At 41.2% G+C, this 23110-nt stretch overlaps 1 protein-coding gene across 4 annotated transcripts in view; it reads left to right on the top strand.

The window, feature by feature from the left end:
* Positions 1-23110, top strand: part of CCDC187 (coiled-coil domain containing 187) — a 141853-nt gene that overhangs the window by 34402 nt on the left and 84341 nt on the right. For all 4 annotated transcript variants that reach the window (XM_073599648.1, XM_073599646.1, XM_073599645.1 and 1 more), the window contains exons 8-13: positions 13512-13604; positions 15391-15516; positions 16348-16871; positions 20006-20097; positions 21028-21524; positions 22338-22440. In XM_073599648.1, coding sequence (XP_073455749.1) covers positions 13512-13604; positions 15391-15516; positions 16348-16871; positions 20006-20097; positions 21028-21524; positions 22338-22440 — 1435 coding nt within the window. The remainder of the gene's footprint in view (positions 1-13511; positions 13605-15390; positions 15517-16347; positions 16872-20005; positions 20098-21027; positions 21525-22337; positions 22441-23110) is intronic.

The following is a 23110-nucleotide window of genomic DNA, read 5'->3' as shown; positions in this document are numbered from 1 at the left end:
GGAATAGACTAGAAAGAACGTCAGGGGCGGGCGGAGTTACACGCATGCGCAGTGTGTATAAAGCGTAACACGCGTGCGTATTACGTACGATCTGTGAGCGGAGGAAGGAGCATTGGACGCGCCGATCGTAAGAACGAAGGTAAGAGACAAACTTGTGCCTATACTGCTTTTAGATTGAGGCCTATATTGTAACAAGATTAGGAGAGTTTTGTCTGACATTAGGCTTTGTCTTGTGTTGTGTCTTGCAGTGAACATGGATATGCTACTCAAAGATAATGACTTCATGTCAGTATTCCTAGAGATGCTAAGGGAGCTGCCCTGTCTGTGGGAGATTAAACACCCCCATTTCAAGAACCAAGCAAAGAGGAAGGCAGCACTGGAGCAATTGTGTGAAATTGTGAAGCAGGTGATCCCCACGGCAGACATCACCTATTTAAAGATATTAATTGGTTGCCTGAGGAGCACATATCTAAGGGAGCGCAAGAAGGTCCTGGATTCACAGAGATCCGGAGCAGCAGATGACATCTATGTCCCCAGGATGTTGTACTACGACAGGCTGCACTTTCTGGCAGGCCAGACTGAACCCAGGCCATCCCTCTCCAGTCTTCCTTCCACGCTTCCTTCCCCCCCGGCTGAGGCTTCTGATGCCCAACCTGGGTCTTCCAGGCCACATGTGGAGGAGCCCAGATTGAGCCAGGTATAGCATTCCTCTAAATATTTCTGCTTGTCCAATCAATGATGTTAACTAGATGTTAGTTGGGAGTACTAAGTTATGATTGTGATTGATGATGCAAAACATTACAACCATGTCCCTTTTTCATACACAGGGAAGTCTCAGCCAGGAGGTGGCCGGGCCGAGCCGGCTGGCTGATCTGCAGGTCCCACCACCCCCCCTGAAAAGAGAAAGTGGCAGTAGGAAGAGTGCCCTAGAGGAGGCTGCTATAGGATTCTTTTGGAGGGCTACAGAGGTCCTGGGAGCACCCCACACCATGGAGGAGAACATTGCTGCCTTCATTGCATATAAAATGCAGAGGATGGAGGAGGGCCAACAAGTCATGTGTGAGGCCCTCATATTGGAGGCTCTTGAGAAAGGTATGAGGGGACAAATGACACCTCAGACACACCTTTGTGATGGTCCTCCTCCTCCTCCTGCAGGTCCTCCTCCTCCCTCTCCTCCAGGTCCCCCCAGTCCTCCTCCAGGTCCTCCCAGTCCTCCTCCTCCTCCAGGTCCTACTCCTCCTCCTGCCACATCTCCAACTGCACAGCCACAGCCCGGAAGGAAGCGTGGAAGGAAGACCAGACAGTGATTGGCCTGGGTTCAGTCTGGTCGGCCAAAAAATGCAGCCTCTTGTGGTACCACAGCCTGGGGACACACATGTCATCTGCTGCTATCCGGATCTCTGCGAATTCTGGACCAGACTGCCCTCCCTTACATATGGACTCCTCAGGCCACCAATTTTGATGTTCAAGAATTGATGTCTGCCGTGGGGGTCCCAGGCTTCGCTAATTTCTCCTGTTGATCCAGTGTTGCCTTCCTCTTTGTTTGGTTCTGATCCCTTAATAAAGGATTTTTGTTTTGAATTATACTCCCTATGTGTTTTACTTCAAAAAGGACAGTTGGTTTGTGAGGATTCAGGTACATTTCAAATATACAATGTGAAATGAACAAGGGACACCAACACCAAACAATCTCCTGGAGATTAAATAATACAAGATATCAATGGTGTTGGGGTAACTTGACACACAAAACACACACAAAAATATTCTGGAGTAAAAATAAAAATAACATTGAACAAAGATCAGCCAAATCCAAACATTAAAGAAAAAAAAAAGCTGAAAATCCAAAAAAAAAACAAAAACATAATATAAAACTGTCAGATGTGACAACTAATAACAATATATTCAGGGAATCCCACTAAAAAAACACAAATAAAACTTTGTGAGAAGTGTGTGTGTGAATATGAGCAGCAAAACTACTTAATTCTTGTCACATTATAAAGAAGAAGAGAGTGCGCTGTATTAAACCATTTTTAACATTGCAGCGTGACGAAAGTGCTGTATCCATTGCGAACGCTAAGTTTACCAGAACGAGCTGTCCCGTCTCGGAATTTCTTCTGAGCATGCATGGCACTTTGTGCGTCGGAACAGGCCACACACGGTCGGAATTGACGCGATCAGATTTTGTTGTCGGAAAATTTTATCTCCTGCTGTCCAACTTTGTGTGTCGGAAAATCCGATGGAAAATGTCCGATGGAGCCCACACACGGTCGGAATTTCCGACAACACGCTCCGATCGGACATTTTCCATCGGAAAATCCGACCGTGTGTACGGGGCATAAGTCCTAGTTGTCACGCTTTCACACCCCAAAGGCGACTAACTAACCGCGACGTGCGTTCCGTGACCGGGGTATATGAGGATCTAAGGGAATAAGGGGGAAATTATACTGCGCATGTAAGACCGGCTGTGGTACTTTCACAGCCTGCACTACCTTTGGCCACCACTAGAGGGAGACTCCACTCCAATCCAGCTAGCTGACCACACACAGGCAGATACAAATCTTACATACAATCTGGTGCACTCTAAGGATTGAGGAACAGTCTAGCAATTACTACACACTTCTAGGGTTCCTCCAGCTATCCTGCAAGCTTGAACCCCGGTGTTAATCACTCTTCCCACTGTCCCCACACCCACACACCAGACACACAATAAACGATAGCCTGCCACCACCCAACAGTTTGTCCGCAGACTGGTCTGCTGAGCCACCGCACACGCAGATCTCTGTCTGGAAGATCTGTTAGCTTACAATCTGCATGCAATCTGCCAACACACAGTGCAATTGCATACCGATTGGCATGTAAATTAAACCGAGTACTTAGGCACTAAAATACAACAACCTCTCCAGAGATATGAGTCCTAGCTTAGTACACAGAAGTCACTTATTAATTTTATCATTTAATATCCCGAAAGTGGGCAGTGCATATAAGATATACAAAGAAAAAAGATTTACCAAAAAAGATACAAAAAATGCAGAAAGACACACCAATTGGCAATTTGCTATGAAAATAAAAAGGGATAAAAACAGAAATAAACTTTACCAAGAAAATCTATCCGTTAGTAGAAGCATACTGGAACATGTGGGAACTCCCCAGTTTCAAACTGGCTTCATGGAAGAACAATGTCCATATCTCAGGCTACCCAATTTATTGAAATATGGATGCGGGCTGGACTTTAGCCCTTGGCCAATCAACCCTGGGGGGTGTTCCTGTCTCAGCCCACAAATGTTTTGTGTTCTGAAATGACCAGAGTCAAATTGGCCCAGAACGGCACTGATTGCTGGGTCATGGATAGGATTTCCGATACCAGCGCATCATGCCGATCGCAACAGTACCAATCACTGCCTGCCTGCCGCAATCAGGCGCCATATAACGGTTTTGTGTGGTTCTCTAGGATTCCACACCTGCTAAACATACAGAGTTACATGTACACTTAACCCATCAGGTGTTCAATCAAAAGGAATTATTTTCATCTCTCTGCCGTTAATATTTTAGCTTTTATGAGAGATAAAATAGGTTCCTTAGATCTCTTGATATTAATCAAAGCTTACAGACTGTCCGGAGCCTTGTGAATGCCCCCTGCAGATCTGTGTAGCCAAGATGACTAGCAGTTTCTTTGAGCCTCAGGAAGGTGGCAATCTATGTTTACTCTAATGGGAACTTTTATTGGCATCTAGGTGTCACTTCGATCCTAGAAAAAAACTATCCCTGTCCTTTTCAAATGCTAATGAAAGAACATATGTGCATGACTGACATAGAATACTATATTTTTAATAATCCAGAAATAAACTACATCTACAATTACACTACTTCTACAGATCACACCACATCTAGTTAAGGCAAAACTATCCTACGCTTATATTTTCGTCACACTAGTGAGCAGCCCTCATCCTTGGAAAATGTGCTTTCTTAAAGTTAAGTTTCTTATCTTAACTGTATGTGTTTGTTGCTTACAGCTAAAATTGACCAGTTCCCGACCAGCTCACAAATATATACTGCGGAAAAATGGCACCGCTGGGCGAAACCCCGTATGGGTACGTCGTACCCTTAAGGAGCCGCTAGGGTGCACGCACCCGCTGCGTGGTGTGGGTCCCAATGCGCATGGCTGGCGAGTTTGATTGTCACCGGCTACCCACGATCGCGTGCATGAGTGCCAGCACGAGGAATTGTGTGCATAAACACAAAAATCCCTGTTCTGTCAGGGGAGAGGAGACATATCGTTTGTTCCTACTACTACTATCCCATATTTTGTAGACGCTATAACTTTTGCGCAAACGAATCAATTTACGCTTTTTGCGATTTTTTTTTTTTTACCAAAAATATGTAGAAGAATACATATTGGCTTAAACTGAGGAAGAAATTAGTTTTCTTTTTTTTAATTTGGGGATATTTTTTATAGCAAAAAGTAAAAAATATTGTTTTTATTTCAAAATTGTCGCTTTTTTTGTTTATAGCACAAAAAATAAAAAACGCAGAGGTGATCAAATACCACCAAAAGAAATCTCTATTTGTGGGAAAAAAAAGACGCAAATTTAATTTGGGTACAGTATCGCACGACAGCAATACCAATTAGATCATAGTTCTCCTTGTGCACCAGAGCTGCCAACACACCTAGTAACCAATGAGCTTCTAGTTGTTGGTCTTATCATCTCTCCACAAATTCTGGTTCATATTAACTCCCTCCACTGTGCATTTATCTGCAAATGTTTTTGTATTCCATGTTGAAGTTCTTGGACAATTGTATATTTCCAATATGGTTTACGAAAACTCAATAAAATGAGATTGAACTGGGGCGTGGCCTGACTCTGCATGGCGTAGGACGCAACTTCCCAGAGCTCCGACGAGTAATCCTGTTTAACGGCTAATCCTTCGACTCTACAACAAGATATTGCTCCCAAACTGTCTCAGAGGACGCCCGCTGTCTCTTGTGGTCATGTCCCCCACAAAAAGCCAAAAATCAGCTGCAGCCAAGCTGGCACAGTATCGCCGACAGGACGGTGAGGAGGGAAAGGATGATGGCGGCGCTGAGAAGGCGGGAGGAGAGCGGGGAGCAGGGGACACAGACAGGCTGCTGGAAGCTATTACTCTGTGCCGCACTTCCCTAACAGCACAGATCGAGGAAGTCAAAATGGACATTTCATTAATAAGACAAGACTTCCAGAAACTTCGTGAGCGGGTCAGAGAGACTGAAACTCGCATAAGTGAAGTGGAAGACGCCCTCCCACCATTACAGGCTGATTCAGAACACGTGCAACGACAGATTAAGCAGATCCTTGCCAAACAGGACGAAATGGAGAATCGCCTACGAAGATGCAACATTCGTCTCATCACCACTTATGGGCATGAGGCCTTCTCCCCCGTACTGGTAGTTGAGCGAGCCCACCACATACCAGCGAGACCCCCACCCCCCCGCAGGGAGCTCCTCCTCGCACCTTGATCGCAAAACTGCTTAACTACAAAGATAGGGATGCTACCCTGCGATTGGCGAGAGAGAGGGGACACATCCCTATTGGCAACATCAAGGTCGCAATTTTCCCCGACTTTTCTGCGGAGATACAGAAAAAGCGCCAGGGATTTATGGAGGCTAAACGACACCTGCCCACTCACCACCTAAAATACTCCATGTTATTCCCAGCACGACTGCGAGTGGAGAGCGGAGGTAAGGTACTATTTTTTGAAGACCCACGCAAGGTCATTACCTGGTTGGAACGTAAAGAGGCACCTGACAGGAGAGAATAGCGGAGCGCCAGAAGAGCCATACGGTGAGATAATGTCTCCCCCTCTTTTTTCCTTTGCCGCCGGACTAGCCAGTTATACCCTATGGCACACTGTCTGAAGGGCTCATTAGACAGCAACGTTACAAGGACAATTTCCATATTCACTGTTATGAGACCAAGTTGCAGACAGGAAAACCTTTTGAAGGTCGGCTAGGAAACTGACTAATCCTCTGAAATGTGAGTTCAAACTATGGATTTTTTTTACTCCCTTCGAGGGGGTTGTTCTTTCCTACACTCCTTTGTTGATAACTTTTTCCGGGGTTATGGGATCATGTTGATTCTGCAAAACGCACACGCAGTGCAGCAAGTTTTTGCCCCAATATCCGCTGGGAACCACTACCATGCATACAGAAGGGGGAAATGGGATGTTTCATTGTTAAGCATTAACACCTCCTCAAGACAGACGTCCTGGTACCCCTTCGTACAGAAGAGATTGGCCCGACAAAATGGCCCACCTCGACGGATGAACCTAATATGTGTATTTTTGTTCTTTTCCTCTTATTATTTTTTTCTCAATCCACCGATACTGACTTTCCCAGTCGGAAGTTCTCAGTTGTTATATATACCCACACCAGTTGGGGAAGGTGCAGGGTAGGGAGGGGGGAATGTTATTAGGGGTAAACTTAACGGTTATTGTTATGTGGACACAGGTCTCTATTAAACGAGGTATAATTTTGAACAGGTACGGACATATTATGTCACATGCACAATCAGTAATGTCATTTATGTGTAGGAGGGTATCGAGAACTTGGGTATTGCTTTACCCGACATGTATAATAATGCAGATAACCTAATATGGCGTCGGTAAAATTTCTTACTTGGAACGTGCGGGGCCTGCGTGAGGGGTTAAAACGCACGGCAGCCTTCACGTTCCTTAAGAAACAAAGGGCTGACGTGGTGGTGTTAGTGGAGACACATGTGGAAGGCAGACTACAGATGGCCCTACGACGTCAATGGATTGGATGGGCGTTTCACTCGGTGCACACATCCCATTCTCTGGGAGTGTCAGTGCTCATAGCAAAATCAGTACAATTTGAATTATATGAAGTCTGCACTGAGCCCCAGGGAAGATATGTGTTCCTATCCACTAAATTATATGGAGAACCATTTCTTATTATGGCCTTTTATGTCCCCCCCCATTCTCTCTATCAATCATTATGGAAGGGCTATCATTCATGGTTAAACACCCTACGATACAGGCTATCTGGCTGGGGAATTTTAACGCCACCTTAATTACATCCCTAGATAGGCTTAGACCCTCTTCATCAACCACAGGGCAGACTGGAAGTACTAAATTCTCTAAACTCATTTCTTCCATTCACTTAATAGATACCTGGAGACATAAGTTCCCGCAAGTACGTGAGTACTCTTGTTTTTCTACTACTCACAACTCTATGTCCCGTATTGACCTTATTCTTGTATCCCAACAACTCGCTCCTAGACTGCTAGAAGCGAAGTTTGGCCCCAGACTGTTGTCAGATCATAGCTCATATTCAGTGGTAATTAGCATACCCCTTAATAGACCCCGCAGACCTGGCGATTGAATCCATTCTGGCTGTCTCTGTTGCCGTAGGAAGATACAATTACCACTGAGTGGGAACAGTTCTTTATGGAAAATGACCACTCTGCCTCTGTTCAGGCAGTGTGGGACTCATTTAAGTTACATGTACGTGTGACCTTAACCTCCCGCATAAACAGGATAAAGGCAGACTCCACAGTAGCCTTTGACAAGGCGGTAGCGGGACTCTCATCCTTAGAGCAAGCTTATGTAACTGACTCCTCTTCATCAAATGTTAAAGCGCTTAAACTACAGGAGAGAGTAGTGTCCCAACTACAATATGAAAAAGCCAGACAGAAATTATTCTTCTCTAAACAGAAACAATTCGAACATGGGGAGAAGGCCGGTAGACTCCTTGCTTATCTAGCGCATAGTGAAGACAGGCCCCCAGTTGTCATTACTTTACATGGCCATGGGGGGACAACAGATTACAGACCCCTCTACTATAACCTCCAAATTTAGAGAATTCTTTAATAATCTATACACTTCTATAGTCTCAGGGGATACGACAAACATGGATCAATTTCTTGACAAAATCTCACTCCCCCAACTTTCAGAAGATCAGATCGATCTTCTTGAAGCACCCCTTACCTCAGACGAAATAGCAATTGCTATTGCAAGTTTTACCAGATCCAAAGCCCCAGGATCAGATGGCTTACCAATCGAATTTTACTCCCAATTCAGTGAATTACTCATACCGAAACTATTAACCCTATACAATAATCTTTTTGAAACCCTAATATTACCACCTTCTATGAGAGAAGCCACAATAGTCCTAATACCCAAACCAGGCAAAGATCCAGGATACCCAGAATCATATCGTCCTATATCCTTATTGCAAGTAGACATCAAAATACTAGCTAAACTACTCTCCTTGCGCCTAAATCAAGTAGTACTCTCTCTGATACATACAGACCAGGCGGGGTTCATGCCAGGCCGTAACACTTCCTTCAACCTTATGAAATTATTCATTAATTTACAGGCCACACATGACAATGTGGGGACTCGGGTGGTGGTGACATTAGACACAGCCAAAGCGTTCGATTCGGTAGAATGGAGATATCTGTGGAGGTGTCTGGAGGGATACGGCTTTGGGCCCAAGTTCATTAGATGGGTTCAACTACTGTACCAACACCCAAAAGCCAGGGTGGTGGCGAATGGCTACCCGTCTCAGATGTTTGACCTCAGCAGGGGCACGAGACAGGGCTGCCCGCTATCCCCACTCTTATACGCATTAGCTGCAGAACACCTTGCTGTGTCCATCCGTGCAAATCCAGAGATCAGAGGGCTGACAGTCGGACACTTAACGGAAAAAATTAGTCTCTACGCCGATGATACTTTGCTTTATTTGGCTGACTCAGGTCCCTCCCTCCACAATGCCCTTCAAACGATTGAGGGGTTTGGGACGTTCTCTGGTCTGAAGATCAATTGGGAGAAGTCTCAGATTCTGCCGATTGACAGTTTTCCACCCACAGAGGAGCAGACCAACTTGCCGCTTCAAAGAGTGGCCTTAATCAAATACCTGGGTATCCAAATATCTAGATCCCCATCAGACTATATAGCTCTTAATATCGAACCACTATTTTCCCTAGTTAAATCTAAAATACACACTTGGTCCCGCCTGCCCCTGGGAGTGTGGGGGTCATATCAACTTAATAAAGATGATATTATTGCCCAAAGTACTGTATATTCTCTGGCACTCCCCTGTATACATTCCCATCAAATATTTCAAATCGCTGGAGGCTCTTCTCAAACCCTTTGTGTGGGGTAATAATAGACACAAACTTTCATGGCAGGCACTTAAAAACTCAACCGACATGGGTGGCACTGCCCTTCCGGACTTTAATAACTATTATATCTCATCACAGTTATCCCAGCTTTTCCATATAGACAAATCAGACAAGGATCGTTTCCTAACCCTCCTATGCCCTAGCTGGGCACAAGCACTGGGGACCCTATAACTGCTATATCAGTAGGAGCAGAGAATATGATATCGAGGGAATACAGACAGTCCTTACTCTTTCAATATAGGCGTATATGGGACATAGCATCTACCAAATTCGACATACCATCATACAATGACTATGCACCGCTCTGGCACAACAAACATTTACAGGAATTCTACCACATTCAGAACATAAAACTATGGACCTCGAGGGGTATATACTACATACACCACTTGGTCACCCATGGGACTTTTAAAACCTTTGAGGTACTTAAGGAAGAATTTACACTTCAAAACAATATGTTCTATCGTTTCCTCCAGATTCGCCACGTGGTACAGACGCAGTTCTCGCAATCTTTGCCACAACCCACCCCCAATCCCATTATAGCAATAATTAAAAACACTGACCCCAAAAAGCTTATATCATGTTTTTATAACATGCTTTCCACACCTATTTCGTCCAATATGGCCTACGCCTTAAAACCCAGATGGGAGGGAGATGTGGGAACGATGGAGGATGAGGAATGGAAAGAGGCCTTTGAAACCTGCAAGAATGTGTCCCCCAAACTCTCAGATAGACTGTCCCAAATATACATACTTCACCGAGCATATCCCAGAATAGCCAGATATAAAAGGAATCAGCCCACTACATGCCCGATGTGTCATATTACAACGGGGACTTTTTTCCATCTCAAATGGTCATGTCCCAAAATACAGGAATATTGGAAACAAATAGTGACCTTCTTACACGATGTTATGGGATCTCCCCTAGCGCTAAATCCGAAGTCGTGCCTACTTGGGATATTTCCTGATGTTATCGAAAAATTCACAAAAGTATTCCTACAAGAAACTCTGTTCTCAGCCAGAAAAATAATTGCTAGAAAATGGATGAGACTTGAACACCCAAATATTCTAGAATGGAAAAGGGATATCAACACAACTCTGCCATACAAGAAATTCCTATATATTAACAGAGGCTGCCCTGATAAATATAGCAAAATTTGGGACAGATGGCTACAAGAATCCTAAACCTGTACATGAGAGATGTAATCATAGATATAAGAGACATATTGTATGGAAAATATTACATATCCTGCTAAACAGCTTGTAATACATTTCCGCATAAATAAGTGCCTACCATACATGTAATGATTTGTATCTGTGATGTAACTGCTGTATATGCTGTGTCACCACAAATGTGTTGTTCCTTTTTTTTTTTTCTTCTCCTACATGTGATATGTGTACCTGTGTCTAATAAAACCCTTTTTGAAAAAAAAAATGACATTGAACTAAAAGTGTAACAGAAGTTCTGACTCTACTGTTACTTTTACCTCATCAGCACTCAACTGGTATTCTACATAGGGTGATAATTTTTAATTTTGAAATTTTTTAGTTGGGCAGTGCTAGCAACTGAAAGTTTATGTGGGAGGATAAACGCTGTCTCCCAGTCACTGGGGTTAAATGTGGTATCTAGAAAAAGTGGTGTTATCAGATAAAATTGTCATCTGACCCACATAGGTATAGATGTTCAAAGAAACAGCCTATCCCACATTTTTAGAGTTTGGCATGTAGGAGGCAAGAAAGGACCTTAGTCCTTATGCTTATATGGTAACGTCCCCGGGATAGCCCAAAGGTCGAGTGACAGCAAAGATTGTTAGGTCTGAACCCATAACTTTGATGGATTACAGAACCGGTCAAGGAGCCTAACCAAGACCGATAATTACTGTGGTGCTCACTCCTCCTTTTATCTTTAAGCAGGGACAGTACTTTATGATTTAGCTGAAGTTATCTTGAACTCTGGGTAAAAGTAGTAAATAAGTTCTATATTTATTTTAAGGAGGAGAGCCAGGACCCAGATTGGTACAGTTTGAAAGAGACATAGAAATCTAGGAGCATTATCCATCTTGAGAACATTCTTCCTTCCAAACCAGGAAAGCACTTTCCTGTCATAGTTTTTGAGTTTAGAAAGAGGTAAAAGAGGTGTTCGATATTCAGGGAAAAAAGACTGGAAAGATCTGACAGGATATGGATCCCCAGATATTTCAGGGACATGGAGTAAAGCCAAAGCTGGAATTTTTTTAAGGAGCTAAATGGTCAAGTCAGGAAGGGAAAACCTGATGATTTCTGCTTTGGACAGGTTGACTTTGAAGTTACTCAGTTAGCCAAATCTGTTAAATTCTTGAAGGATGGAGGGCATAGCTTTATAGGGTTGCTGTTACATTTTTAATGCTGTCCCCGTTGGAGATATTTCCCCTCACTTCCTGTATTAGTCACACTGGGACAAGATATGGCTGGGGGGAGGGGCACAGGCAGCAATATAAACCTGACAGAGGTTTTCTCTTTCCCAGTTCTAGTGTATTGGAACTGGGCTGGAATTGGGCTTTAAGAGCAAACTCTGTATAAAAACACGCTGTTATGTATTTATGTATTCCTAACAAAACCATGCAGTACTTACAAATTATCCCATCACTTTAGCACCTGAAATACTGTATGTACAGTATTTATGACTAGTCGTAAAGCACTTAAATTTAGGCTTGCAGTGGCGGCTCTGTAGGATTTTGAGTGTGAGGGAAGGTACATATGGTTTCACTGGAGGGAAAGAGATCTGGGTAGGTATCACCCGGCTGTGATGTACACTAGTATCCCTAAGACAGGTGAAGCAAGGCAGTGGCACAGAGCATACAAAATTACAGGGTGTAAAACTATTTTGATAATACATACTTGCGGGCGGGGTCACCTTCACCCTGAACATGGGTGTATTTTTTGTGGGGAGCACTGGATACTGACCGCTAGGGAAGGAGCCAGAACATCAACCCCCTCCCTACCAGAGGATCTGTCACCTTACTAGGTACGACTGGTTGCTTGGTGTCTTGAACTTGTACTTGGTTACTCTTAGCAACTACACTCTTCTTCCTTGTCTTGCTGAGTTAACCCATTTCAGTGATGTTACTTCACTACCCTCTAATGCTTTACAGACCCTGGTTCTTTAGATACACCAAAACAAACTTGCACCCCTTTAAATAACTTCAGACCAGGACCAAAATGGTGAATGCAACTTTACTGAACAGGTTGCAGCATACAGTTCAATATGGACAACATCTTTCCCCTAACTCTAACTATAGTAGTGTGGCTGCTCAGGTATAGCTCTATAAAGCAAGAGTCCATAATAGCATTGTCCTTGGCTTTGATGTCCCCAAAAGTCCCAGTGTCTTGAGCAGCAACCCCCATTTCACAGACAGAACAGAACCAGTCAGTTCAGCTAGGAAGATCCGGTGGCCCCTGGACCTCCCCCTTCCCCCTTTTTATAGCACAGATAGGTCAGCTAGGACCAAAACTCAGGGAACTGAACTTCAACAAGTTAACCCTTTCCCCTGGCCTAGGCCAGTTGCTAATTTACTACAACCAATTCAACCTGCCTACATACTCTGTGGGAGAGATTTACTAAAACTGGTGCACACAGAATCTGGTGCAGCTCTGTATGGTAGCCAATCAGCTTCTAACTTCAGCTTGTTCAGTTAAGCTTTGGCGATAAAACTGGAAGCTGATTGGTTTCTATGAAGAGCTGCACCAGATTTTGCACATTTCAGTTTTAGCAAATAAACCCCCTTTTGTATGTATCAATGTAGAACAGGTGGGGAAGGGGATGGGGGCTCAAAAGGATGTGCATGTCTGTACAAATCTTTTGGCAGATAAAATAATTTCTATATCTGTGCTCTAACTGTATATTCAGCTGTTTGATTAGAATTACATTTCAATCTTACTTATGTCTGTAGTTACATTTCAGCTTTACCTAGGTCTGCAAAATGGGAATAAAAACCTAGCTCAGGGCCATTGTTTTTGCATTTTCTCCATATTCTCATTTTCTTTTTAAAGCACATACTTGCAGTTTTTGGACTACCACATGTACTCTGATGGCAGCTGATGTTTAAATGTTAGCACTGCTTGCAAAAATATGGCCATGTAAGGTCAATTATAAATTCCCCAAAGCTTAGGAAGAGCTTGTTGTCATACACAGATATTGTGCAGTGTATTGGAGAATCACTGTGTGCCTGTAGACTAATCTTTTTGTCTCCCCTGATTGTCAAATTACATTCATTATAATGTAGAGTAAACACTTACACTGTACCCTGTTTTGTGCAACTATTATCAAAGTTGGCATCATGATTGTTTGTTGCAGCACGCAAGTATGCCAAAGGCATGGCGAACTGTCCAGTTTCTCAGAAGTTGTCCTTTAAATCTACTTCACCAGAGAGAAAGGAGAAAAGTTCAGGTAGGTGTAATTCTTCATAAGCAAGTGAGTTGGTCAAATATTCAAATATTTAATCTATAACGATCTGGTAATTATCCATTTTTAAAATAAATACAAGATGGCAGCTATGATAACCTTTTTTCGGTGCTAATCACTGCCTAATTCCATTGGTCCCCCTTTCCAATTACAAAGTCTCAGGGACCAATTAGGGCACTCTACCTGAGGAAAGAAAGGGTTTAAGGGCCTTAACCCTGACATCAGGCAAATCAAATCAGAGTGACAATAGTTTCAGCAGGACCTGTGGAGGTGTTATCTGACTAATAAAGGCAGTTAAAGGGCATTTAATGTGTTATACTATGCTAGTTTGTCATTTTAGGCCAGAAGAGGCTTTCTGGTGTGATGGACATGCAGAAATATTTCTTCCCCTTCTTCACTATACCACATCCATTTTTTATATCTTTATTTTTGATATGTTTCAGTAACCAAGTGCATATTATATGTAGCTGTTCAAAATGAAATAAAATTAGATAAATGAACCTGTTTTTGCTGAATCTGCCGATGTCCAGATTAATGTTGTTATGTTCCATTGTTGCTAATTCATTGGTGTACAGACATTTTAAATAAATATCTGTAGTGTCTAGAGTGGCCATCTCCATGCAGCTCACTGCCATAGGGTCAGCCTTTACCAGGCAATGGAAGTGAATGTATGAAGAATGTATAAAGAAAAGGCAACTGCTATATGATTGAGTTTTACATGCTGCGCAATGGCTTCAAATGTTTGCAAAACTGTTACAAAATAGAAAGGTTCTTTAGCGTTCTGTAAAATATATATTATAAACAACATTAACATAAAGGGGGCTTGACTCATATTTAAAATGCATGAAATATCAAATTTAGGGATTTAATGGATTATTTGAAAAATTATCTTGTGCCCCAATGGGACCGTCCCCTAAGATCACGGCCAGAGGAGGCATTTGTCATTACAATTCCAAGTGTCACGGGCTCTTTTTTGGTCATTAGTTTCTGTCAGAGGCAATGTTGGCACAGAGGCTCAGATAAGATAAATTGGAGTTCAGAGGTCAGAGTCACCATCCCACGGAGTTTGATGAATGGAAGCCGGGTCGAAAATTTGCTGCCGTTAACTGAAAATTAATTTGCCGTTTACTTACAAAGTCACACTTTAAACACAGTGAGACAGACGACAGGGGAGGGGACTGCTGAAATCAAATTTTGTAATATTTTTATTTCGGGTGCTCAAAGGATTAGATCATTTTAATGGGGTTCATAAAAGACTAAAGAAAACTTTACCTTTATTCAAGGAGGAGAGTTGTTAAGCCGCTTGAATCCATCAACACTTTAGCATTCACAGGAGGTCCTAGGGCTCTGTAAGGCCCCTGAGCCTGAAACAGTCACTGCAGAAACAAGCTGATTGGTAAGGAATGGGTTACAATTTACTGTATATTTGTTCATTTAGCTGTGCATGTGTGGAACCTTTTCCCCTATTTACCAGTCTTCCACACTGTGGCCAATTTTATGCAAGGATTTAGGCTTCACACAGCCCACAACTTTTACATGGAGGCTTAGACATTTTTAATCATTGAAGATCTTCTTCTGTGAGGAAGTGGAAATAGTTTATCTTTTTTTATCCAGAGCTTCAGTAGATGTAATCTCCATTATGGTATAGTTACATAGAGAAAAATCTCCAAAATCTATATGGCTTATTTAAATTGCTACGTATCAAAGTTGAGGATCACTATGGCACATGTTTTGTTTTCAGACCCTAAAGTTTCATTCATGTTTTATCCAGGTTATGACCTCTATGGAGCATCTGCCTGGAGGAAAGGACAGAAGCTTGTCCAGAAGATTCTAGGACCTTCACCCATCAGTTTACGGAAACGCAGAGTGTGTGAGAACCAAGAATTTCTTCAACGTGGTAATTTATTAACACTTTCTTGTGCCTAATAAAACATTGTCAATTAGTTTCACTATTGAGAACAGGACATTTCCAGGCATACAGCCACACATAATAGTTGATTTACTAAAACTGAATAGTCCAAAATCTGGCGCAGCTGTGTATGGTAGCCAATCAGCTTCTAACTTCAGCTTGTTCAATTAAGCATTTACAAAAAAAAAACCTGGAAGCTGATTGGTTCCTATGCAGAGCTGCACCAGATTTTGCATTGTCCAGTTTTAGTAAATCAACAACATAGTTGCAACACATATATCAGAACTGTTTTCCTGCCAAAAGATGTAAAATGTGTCCTAAACAGGGCTTTGTTTTCAGATTTGGGTGTGGAGCATGGAAATGTTCAATTCTCTGTCAGGTTTTTATTGCTGCCTCGGTTCCCACTGGGAAGATTAACCTTTTCTTTTTGTCTTTGTGTTTGGTATCATCAGAACAAAAAGTGTTATTACAAAAAGAAAAGAATTGACAGGGGGTGTTCAAATTCTTTTCTCTATTCAAAACTTTTTTTTTTTTTTTTTTGCTAGAGATACACTATAAGTAATGCATTGTCCTTCCACCCCTATAAGAGTGACAATACTTTTCAGTGCTTGATGTCTTGTTCTTTGGACTGGCAGAACCCATCACCATCATGATGTCTTTCCTATCTGTAAGACCCTCTAAATTCCTCTCTCCCCTCAATCTACAGAGAGCAGGTTCTCCCATTCTGAGACTAATTTCTGTACAGGTTATTATATAAGATTCCTGTTTTCTTTTGCCAGAATTTAGCACCGTTTGCATGTTCTTTTCTTTTTTTTGCAGAAAATTGTAGGAGAAGATGCCAAAGAATGAGATGTCAAGACAGTTTAAAGGAAGAACACCTTCATGACAGACAGGACAGTAACCAAAACACATATATGCTTCAAGTCCTGAGGGATATCCAGGCTGGCAAAGAAGGACTGATGACTTCATGTAGCAGTTTGAGAGAAGGATTTGAGAGGGTGACAAATAAAAGTGTGTCCAGGAATGTTTCTCCAAAAAGACCTCGATCTAGAACAGGCAGCCATGATAATAAGGACTTTGGAAAAGAGAATATCCAAGATGGTGTAAGTGGGCGTTCCAATAGCACCAAAGCTCACAGTTATAGTGTGCACGAAGTTCGCAACTACATGAAGAAGAAGATTATAGAAAGACAAAAAGCAGAGCAGGAAAACCAGAGGAAGGCTCAGAAAGCTCTGCAAACAAAAAGGGAACAATTAAATAACATCCTGAGAAAGCAAAAAGAAGCTTTCCCAGCAAAACGACAATATGCCAAGAACAAGAATAACATCAATACAAGAGCTTTTGTAAGTGACACCTAGCAAGACAGAACAGCCAATCTGAGTGCAAATAACCTGTTTGCTTATGCATGTTCAGCATTTGACACATCCAGGAGTGTCAGATACTGGTGTATCCCCTGCTACATTCTGTGGTTTCCTCTGCCATCCCATACATCTCAGCAGGACATAGTAGTGATATAGAGGCCAGCAGAAGGAACCACCAAGTGCACCAAGCACCCAAAACTGTGAAGGATGCTAAAGATCTTTCAGATAGCTTAGATTTTCAGTACAGCTGAGTTCAGTGGTGCAGGCAGTAGGACACGTAAATATTAGTTCTCTCTGCTTGGGTGCATTCTACTCACTTAAAAAAATATATATCTATATAGTAACTTAAAAAAATGATTAATATTAATATAGTAAACAATTGTAAAAGTTCCTTTCATATTTTAGCTTTTCAGGTTCCCTTTCAAATTCTGGAGTTGCCAGGTCCCGCAAAGCATATATGTTGCTTTACCACTGCAAAGAAAGGCTGTTGAGTTATTTATAGTGAAATTCTAGTTAAACAGCTTAACCACTTAAGGACCAAGCCTCTTTTTGAGATTTGTTGTTTACAAGTTAAAAACAGTTTTTTTGCTAGAAAATTACTTGGAACCACCAAACATTATACTTTTTTTTTTCTAACACCCTAGAGAATAAAATGGCAGCCGTTGCAATACTTTCTGTCACACCGTATTTGCGCAGTGGTCTTACAAGCTCACACTTTTTTTGAAAAAATACACTTTTTTGAATTAAAAAATAAGGCAACAGTAAAGTTAGCCCATTTTTTTTTATACTGTGAAAGATAATGTTACACCGAGTAAATTGATACCCAACATGTCATGCTTCAAAATTGCGCCTGCTCGTGGAATGGCGACAAACTTTTACCCTTAAAAATCTCCATAGGGGATGTTTAAAAAATTCTACAGGCTGCATGTTTTGAGTTACAGAGGAGGTCTAGGGCTAGAATAATTGCTCTCGCTCTACAGATCGCGGCAATACCTCACATGTGTGGTTTGAACACCGTTTTCATATGCGGCGCTACTCACGTATGCGTTCGCTTCTGCACGCGAGCTCGGCGGGATGGGGCTCATTTAAAAAAAATTTTTTTTTTTTCTTATTTATTTTACTTTTTATTTAATTTCTTTACACTGTTCTTTTAAAAATAAAATGGTGTCACTTTTATTCCTATTACAAGGAATGTAAACAACCCTTGTAATAGAAAAAAAGCATGACAGGACCTCTTAAATATGAGATCTGGGATTAAAAAGACCCCAGATCTCATATTTACACTAAAATACAATTTAAAAAAAATGGTATGGAGACGGGTGGGGGCCATATTTCCCTCACTCGTCTCCATACCCAACAAGGGAGAAGATACGATCGCCTCCGCTGCTGCTGACGGCTCCGGTAAGTGGCGGAGGGCAGCGGAGCGTGGTGGGAGCGGGGGGGCCCCTCTCCTGCCACCGATAAAAGCGATGCGCCGCAGAGACCACTACTATCAGAAAGCGGACCGCCGGCCGAAGCAGAGGATACCAGGTTATGGCAGCTAGCTGCTGCCATAACAACGATATTCCTCTTCAAAGTTAGGACGTATATTGGCGTGGGGCGATCCGTAACTGGTTAAATACACAGTTGAAACACATGTATATGAACCATTAATTGACAAAATATTTGTACTTCTATTCAGTCAATTTTCTGATCTATATCTGTATGGTCAGATAGATGACATCCATCTGTTCATTACTACATCTTCCTGTGTCATCTGACTGCTCACTGGGCTCAGGTAAATTCTTGGGTACTCTATATTCTCCATTCCTCTGGTAAGCTTACTAAATAACTCTGCCTCTAGACATCAGTGCCTTAAATATGTTGCTCACAGCACTGCATACTGACTGGCTTTATGTGTAGAAATTCCCAGTCATTATTCTGAAATCTGTTGCACGAGAGATTGTGATGGAGACAATAGTAGAATTTTTAAATTAAAGTATAACTAAAGGCAAAATGTTTGTTTTAGTTTTGGATAGAGTGGAGATGGATTAGAACCCTTGTCAGTTTGTATTGCTCTCTGTGCCCCTGTTAAGGAGATTTACCCTCTCTATTTCTCCTGTTTACTGTTATCATTGAAAGTGAAAATAAAGAACATCTCAAATTTTGGGTTGTCCCCAGAAAAGTAATAGAGGGAAAATCTTCAAATGGGGACACTAGTTCTGGTGACCTGGGGGTCCCCAAGAAATTTTCTTAATATGTACAGATTTCTTCTCCCTTCTTGTTTGGCTATGGGACAGGAAGTAAAGGGAAATCTCCAACATGGGACACAGATGGGGAAAAAAAAAAAAAGTTATAACCTTCCATTACTCTATCCAAAATATGTTTTGCCTGTAGTTTTACTTTAATTTATGTTTAATAAATATATATTTGGCTTAAAGGGTGTTTTTATTTTTGTCTTGTCTAAAATTTTATCTGAACCCAAGAAAAATATGTAATTAATTGCAGCCTACTAATCTTGGATTTTGTGGGAACATTTGTTTTCCTTTTTAAGGCTTCCTTCCTATATTTTATCTGGTGGTCTTACCAGGTGGTCTTACCAGTAACATGCTCCCTGTCCTAGGATACATCTATGGAGAAGTAGTATTGTCACACCAGGACAGAAATTGCTTTAGGATTACAAACACCTCCCTCTCTCTTCTTTCCCATAGTATGGTGGGTGGGTGGGGGGGGGGGGGGGGGTGTTCTGTAGTCCACCGAGAGAACTGAAAACATTGCAAAATAATAAGAGTGCAACACAGAAGGTTATGTGCTCACAAGGTTTCTGGCAGGATAAACTGCTATTTTTTGTACTTATCAATCAGATATAATACAATTCTTTCAATGCTATAGTTAACAGAAAAATGGTACCAAATAAGAGAATTTCATTGTTACATACGGTACAGTTTACATACACTTTAATTATCCAATTGTGACACCTTACAGCTAACTCTAGCTTTGCAAGACTGTAACTTGTCACCTAATTTTCTCTCATGTCAGTTACACATACAAATCAATGAATTTTGAGCTGAAATTTCCCTTACCCAATTCTGTGGTATTAGACCCCATGTATCTATATGTCTGAATTCACTTTACAGGTAACATCAGAAGTGGATAAGATTAGAAGAGACCTGTCTGAGTGGTTACATGCAACCTCTTCTGACTTGCTTAAAGAAGACCGTGGAGGCAGGTAAAGCTGATTGGATGTTAGATATAAGACAATTTAAGGTATGGGACTTGAGAGGCTATGTACAGCTAAACATACTGTGTAAACTATGAAATCGTATTAAAAATGCAAACCAAAGCTCACTAAGGGCAGCTCTACAACAATATCAATTACTCAAATATATATATTTTTTTTACTATATACATGTGCCTCATCTAGTTGATGCAAGCTTAGTCATAAGCTTCCAGCAGGCAGCATCAGCTGCAATCCAGGCGATAATGTCTTTTAACAAGTAAAGACACTATAGCATTAAAGTTCATATATATCTCTTCCTCCAAGGTATATGAACAGGAAGAAATACAACAGAGTGTCAGATGGGAGCAAGTGTTATTGCTCAGAGTTTGGTAATGCAGTACTTTATATTATGTAATGAAGGTACATGAACATTCATGTTGTTGCATCTCTACTTCTTTATTGACTTTGTAAATGCCAGGCACTTGCATTTAGGTTTTTCTTGATTCCTGTTGAAAGTGAACATCAGTGTTATTTCTTTTTAGGTTTTAGGCCTTGGGATGATGCACATTTATTTAGTAATAAACAGATTTTAGTCATCATTAATATTATGTTTGATACAGTAATAGCATGTGTGATTCCTGACTACAGATGAAGGCAGTGCTGCAGCAATTTCTATTTTCCTGGCTTGCAGAATCACAGGCTCGGGATTTTGTGTTTCTAGAACATTAGGCTACCATCAGGAATCAAAACAGTATACAACTGGCTAGTCAAGCAATGCTTGGATGAAAAAAAAAGATTGTGTAGGTGGAGTTTGTCTCTTGTAGGCATTTTAATAATAAAAATAATTTTCCCTTTCGCTGGAGTGTACCTTTTAAATCCCCATGTTGCTGTCATTTACAATAAATATTTGAGTTTCTTTCCTGTATTTTTAATTAAAAGTGGAAAAACAAGGGAGCAGTTCACTGAAGAACCCTTTAACAATGGCTGTACAAGTCCCCTCCAGCTCAAAGATTTGAGTGCTACTCCCACTATCCACCACCAAGACCTTCAAGATGATGTCTACTCCAAGGAACGTCTCAATCCTGATAACTGTCCTGATGAACAATCCCCATACAGACACAGTCAGGAGCGTGTGCAAGCAATATGGGCAACAGCTAAGGATCTGGGGAGAAGGGTAGAACTGGAAATTAACAGATTTGGTGCCATTCAGCTTAACAGCAATGTGACATCGACTTGTTCTAATACCTCACCACCCCAAGAATGGTCAACAATAAGTAAAACAGCTGAACAAACTGAGGCCGATAAACTGCTTAGAACAAAGAGATCAAAGTTTATAGAAAGTAAAGACTTTGTCCTCCCTTTGATATCTAACAACATAGGATCAGCACAGATATGTAATTCTGTCAAGCAGAATGGAAAGATGAAGAAAGATCAAGGTATTTAATCCATATTATACCACATATATGAGTCTTTTCCAGGTATGGCAATGTTTAGGTCCGTGTGCTGTTGGAATTCTTTTATTTACATGCAGTTGGTAGAAGTGGTAACCATAGTGGCTTAGATTTATCCTTCTAAAGAATAGTCACAGAGGAGACCGATTTCTCTTTTGAAAAGTTTTAATAAATGTGTAAAATTATGACTTAAATAGGCCAGAGACAGGACAGCACACATCCCTATATTTGCTGTTTCCTCAGGATGCTCAGATGTCCTCCTGTAATTTAAAATTAAAATGTTTACTTGGTTTATGACCAAGTAAGCTAAAATGTGCCTGTGGTAAGGACAATAAAGTGCAAGCTCCTTTGGTACTGAGACTGGTAAATGGCTCTGTATAGCAATGTAGAATATCAGAGCTATATTTAGTACATTAAAATAGTGTGTGAATGTGGTGGTATAGAGTCTGAGCTACTCTGGTGCAGTAAGGTGCTGCACACTATGTTGGCACTATACTGTATACCTTTAGAAAAAACATAAAAAATACATAGATGATCTGTACAATATAAGATGTGCAGAACTGAAGCAGGTCTTTTTGCCACCTCTTCAGTACTGGCGCCCGTATGCAGAAACAAAAAGTGCAGCATGGTGGGTAGTTCACAGTTCTTTCTCAGGGCTCCTGTTAGTGGGATGTTAGATATATCTCATATCAGGTATTATGAGATTGTTATACATTGTATGTTCCTGTCATCTAACAAAGCACAGGCAGAACCTCCCTGCTTAGTGTCTATAATAACACTATTTAGTGCTCTTCTTAGGTCACATGATGGAGAAGATAGCACAACCTATGAAGAGCCAACCAAAATTCAAGACCAAGAAGGCACAGAAAAGTTCCATAACATACCAAACTGCTAACAAAAGGTGGGCAACCACTCTTTAGAGCTTAAAGTCTGAACCACTGTACTTCATATTTGCAAAATAATTCCATTATCAATCACAGACTTGTAATGTGAATCCTTAGACATTATATCCTATCCCAACAAAGTATAATATGAATGAAAGCAAAACACCCAAATTACATTATTAGTTAGTGCTTGTTCACACCATAACACAAGTAGCAACACACTGCTGTACATTCTCACATCCCCTGCTCCATACATTGAAAGAATCTCATCCTGTTGAGCTCAGTGGACCATACAGGACAGCTCATCCAAAATACAGTGTGTTGGATTATTTCTCAAAGCTCTGCATATGTGAGAAGGTGCTTAATTTGAACATATTTCTATTTCTGTGCCAGGAAACCCAAGTTTTTTAAAAGTAATTTGATATTTATCCACTAGAGAGCGCCATTACCAAACAATGATATACTGTACATCTATACCTAGCTATCTATCTTTGCATCTATTTATTTTGAAATTGACACAAAATCTTTTCTTGTAATCCAGTTTTGAGATATTTTGATAAAACGGTATTCTCAAGCATTGTTTCCACACGAACACACACACGTCAATTTACAGTTTATGGTATATGAAAAATGTGCATGCATTTGTGTTTATTCCACAAACACATAAAGATGCATATTGTACAACCG

Source organism: Aquarana catesbeiana, linkage group LG09 (genome assembly GCF_042186555.1).
Source record: "Aquarana catesbeiana isolate 2022-GZ linkage group LG09, ASM4218655v1, whole genome shotgun sequence".
NCBI lineage: Eukaryota > Metazoa > Chordata > Amphibia > Anura > Ranidae > Aquarana > Aquarana catesbeiana.
The sequence above is the reverse complement of the archived record's forward strand: the minus strand, read 5'-3'. Positions and strand labels throughout refer to the sequence as shown.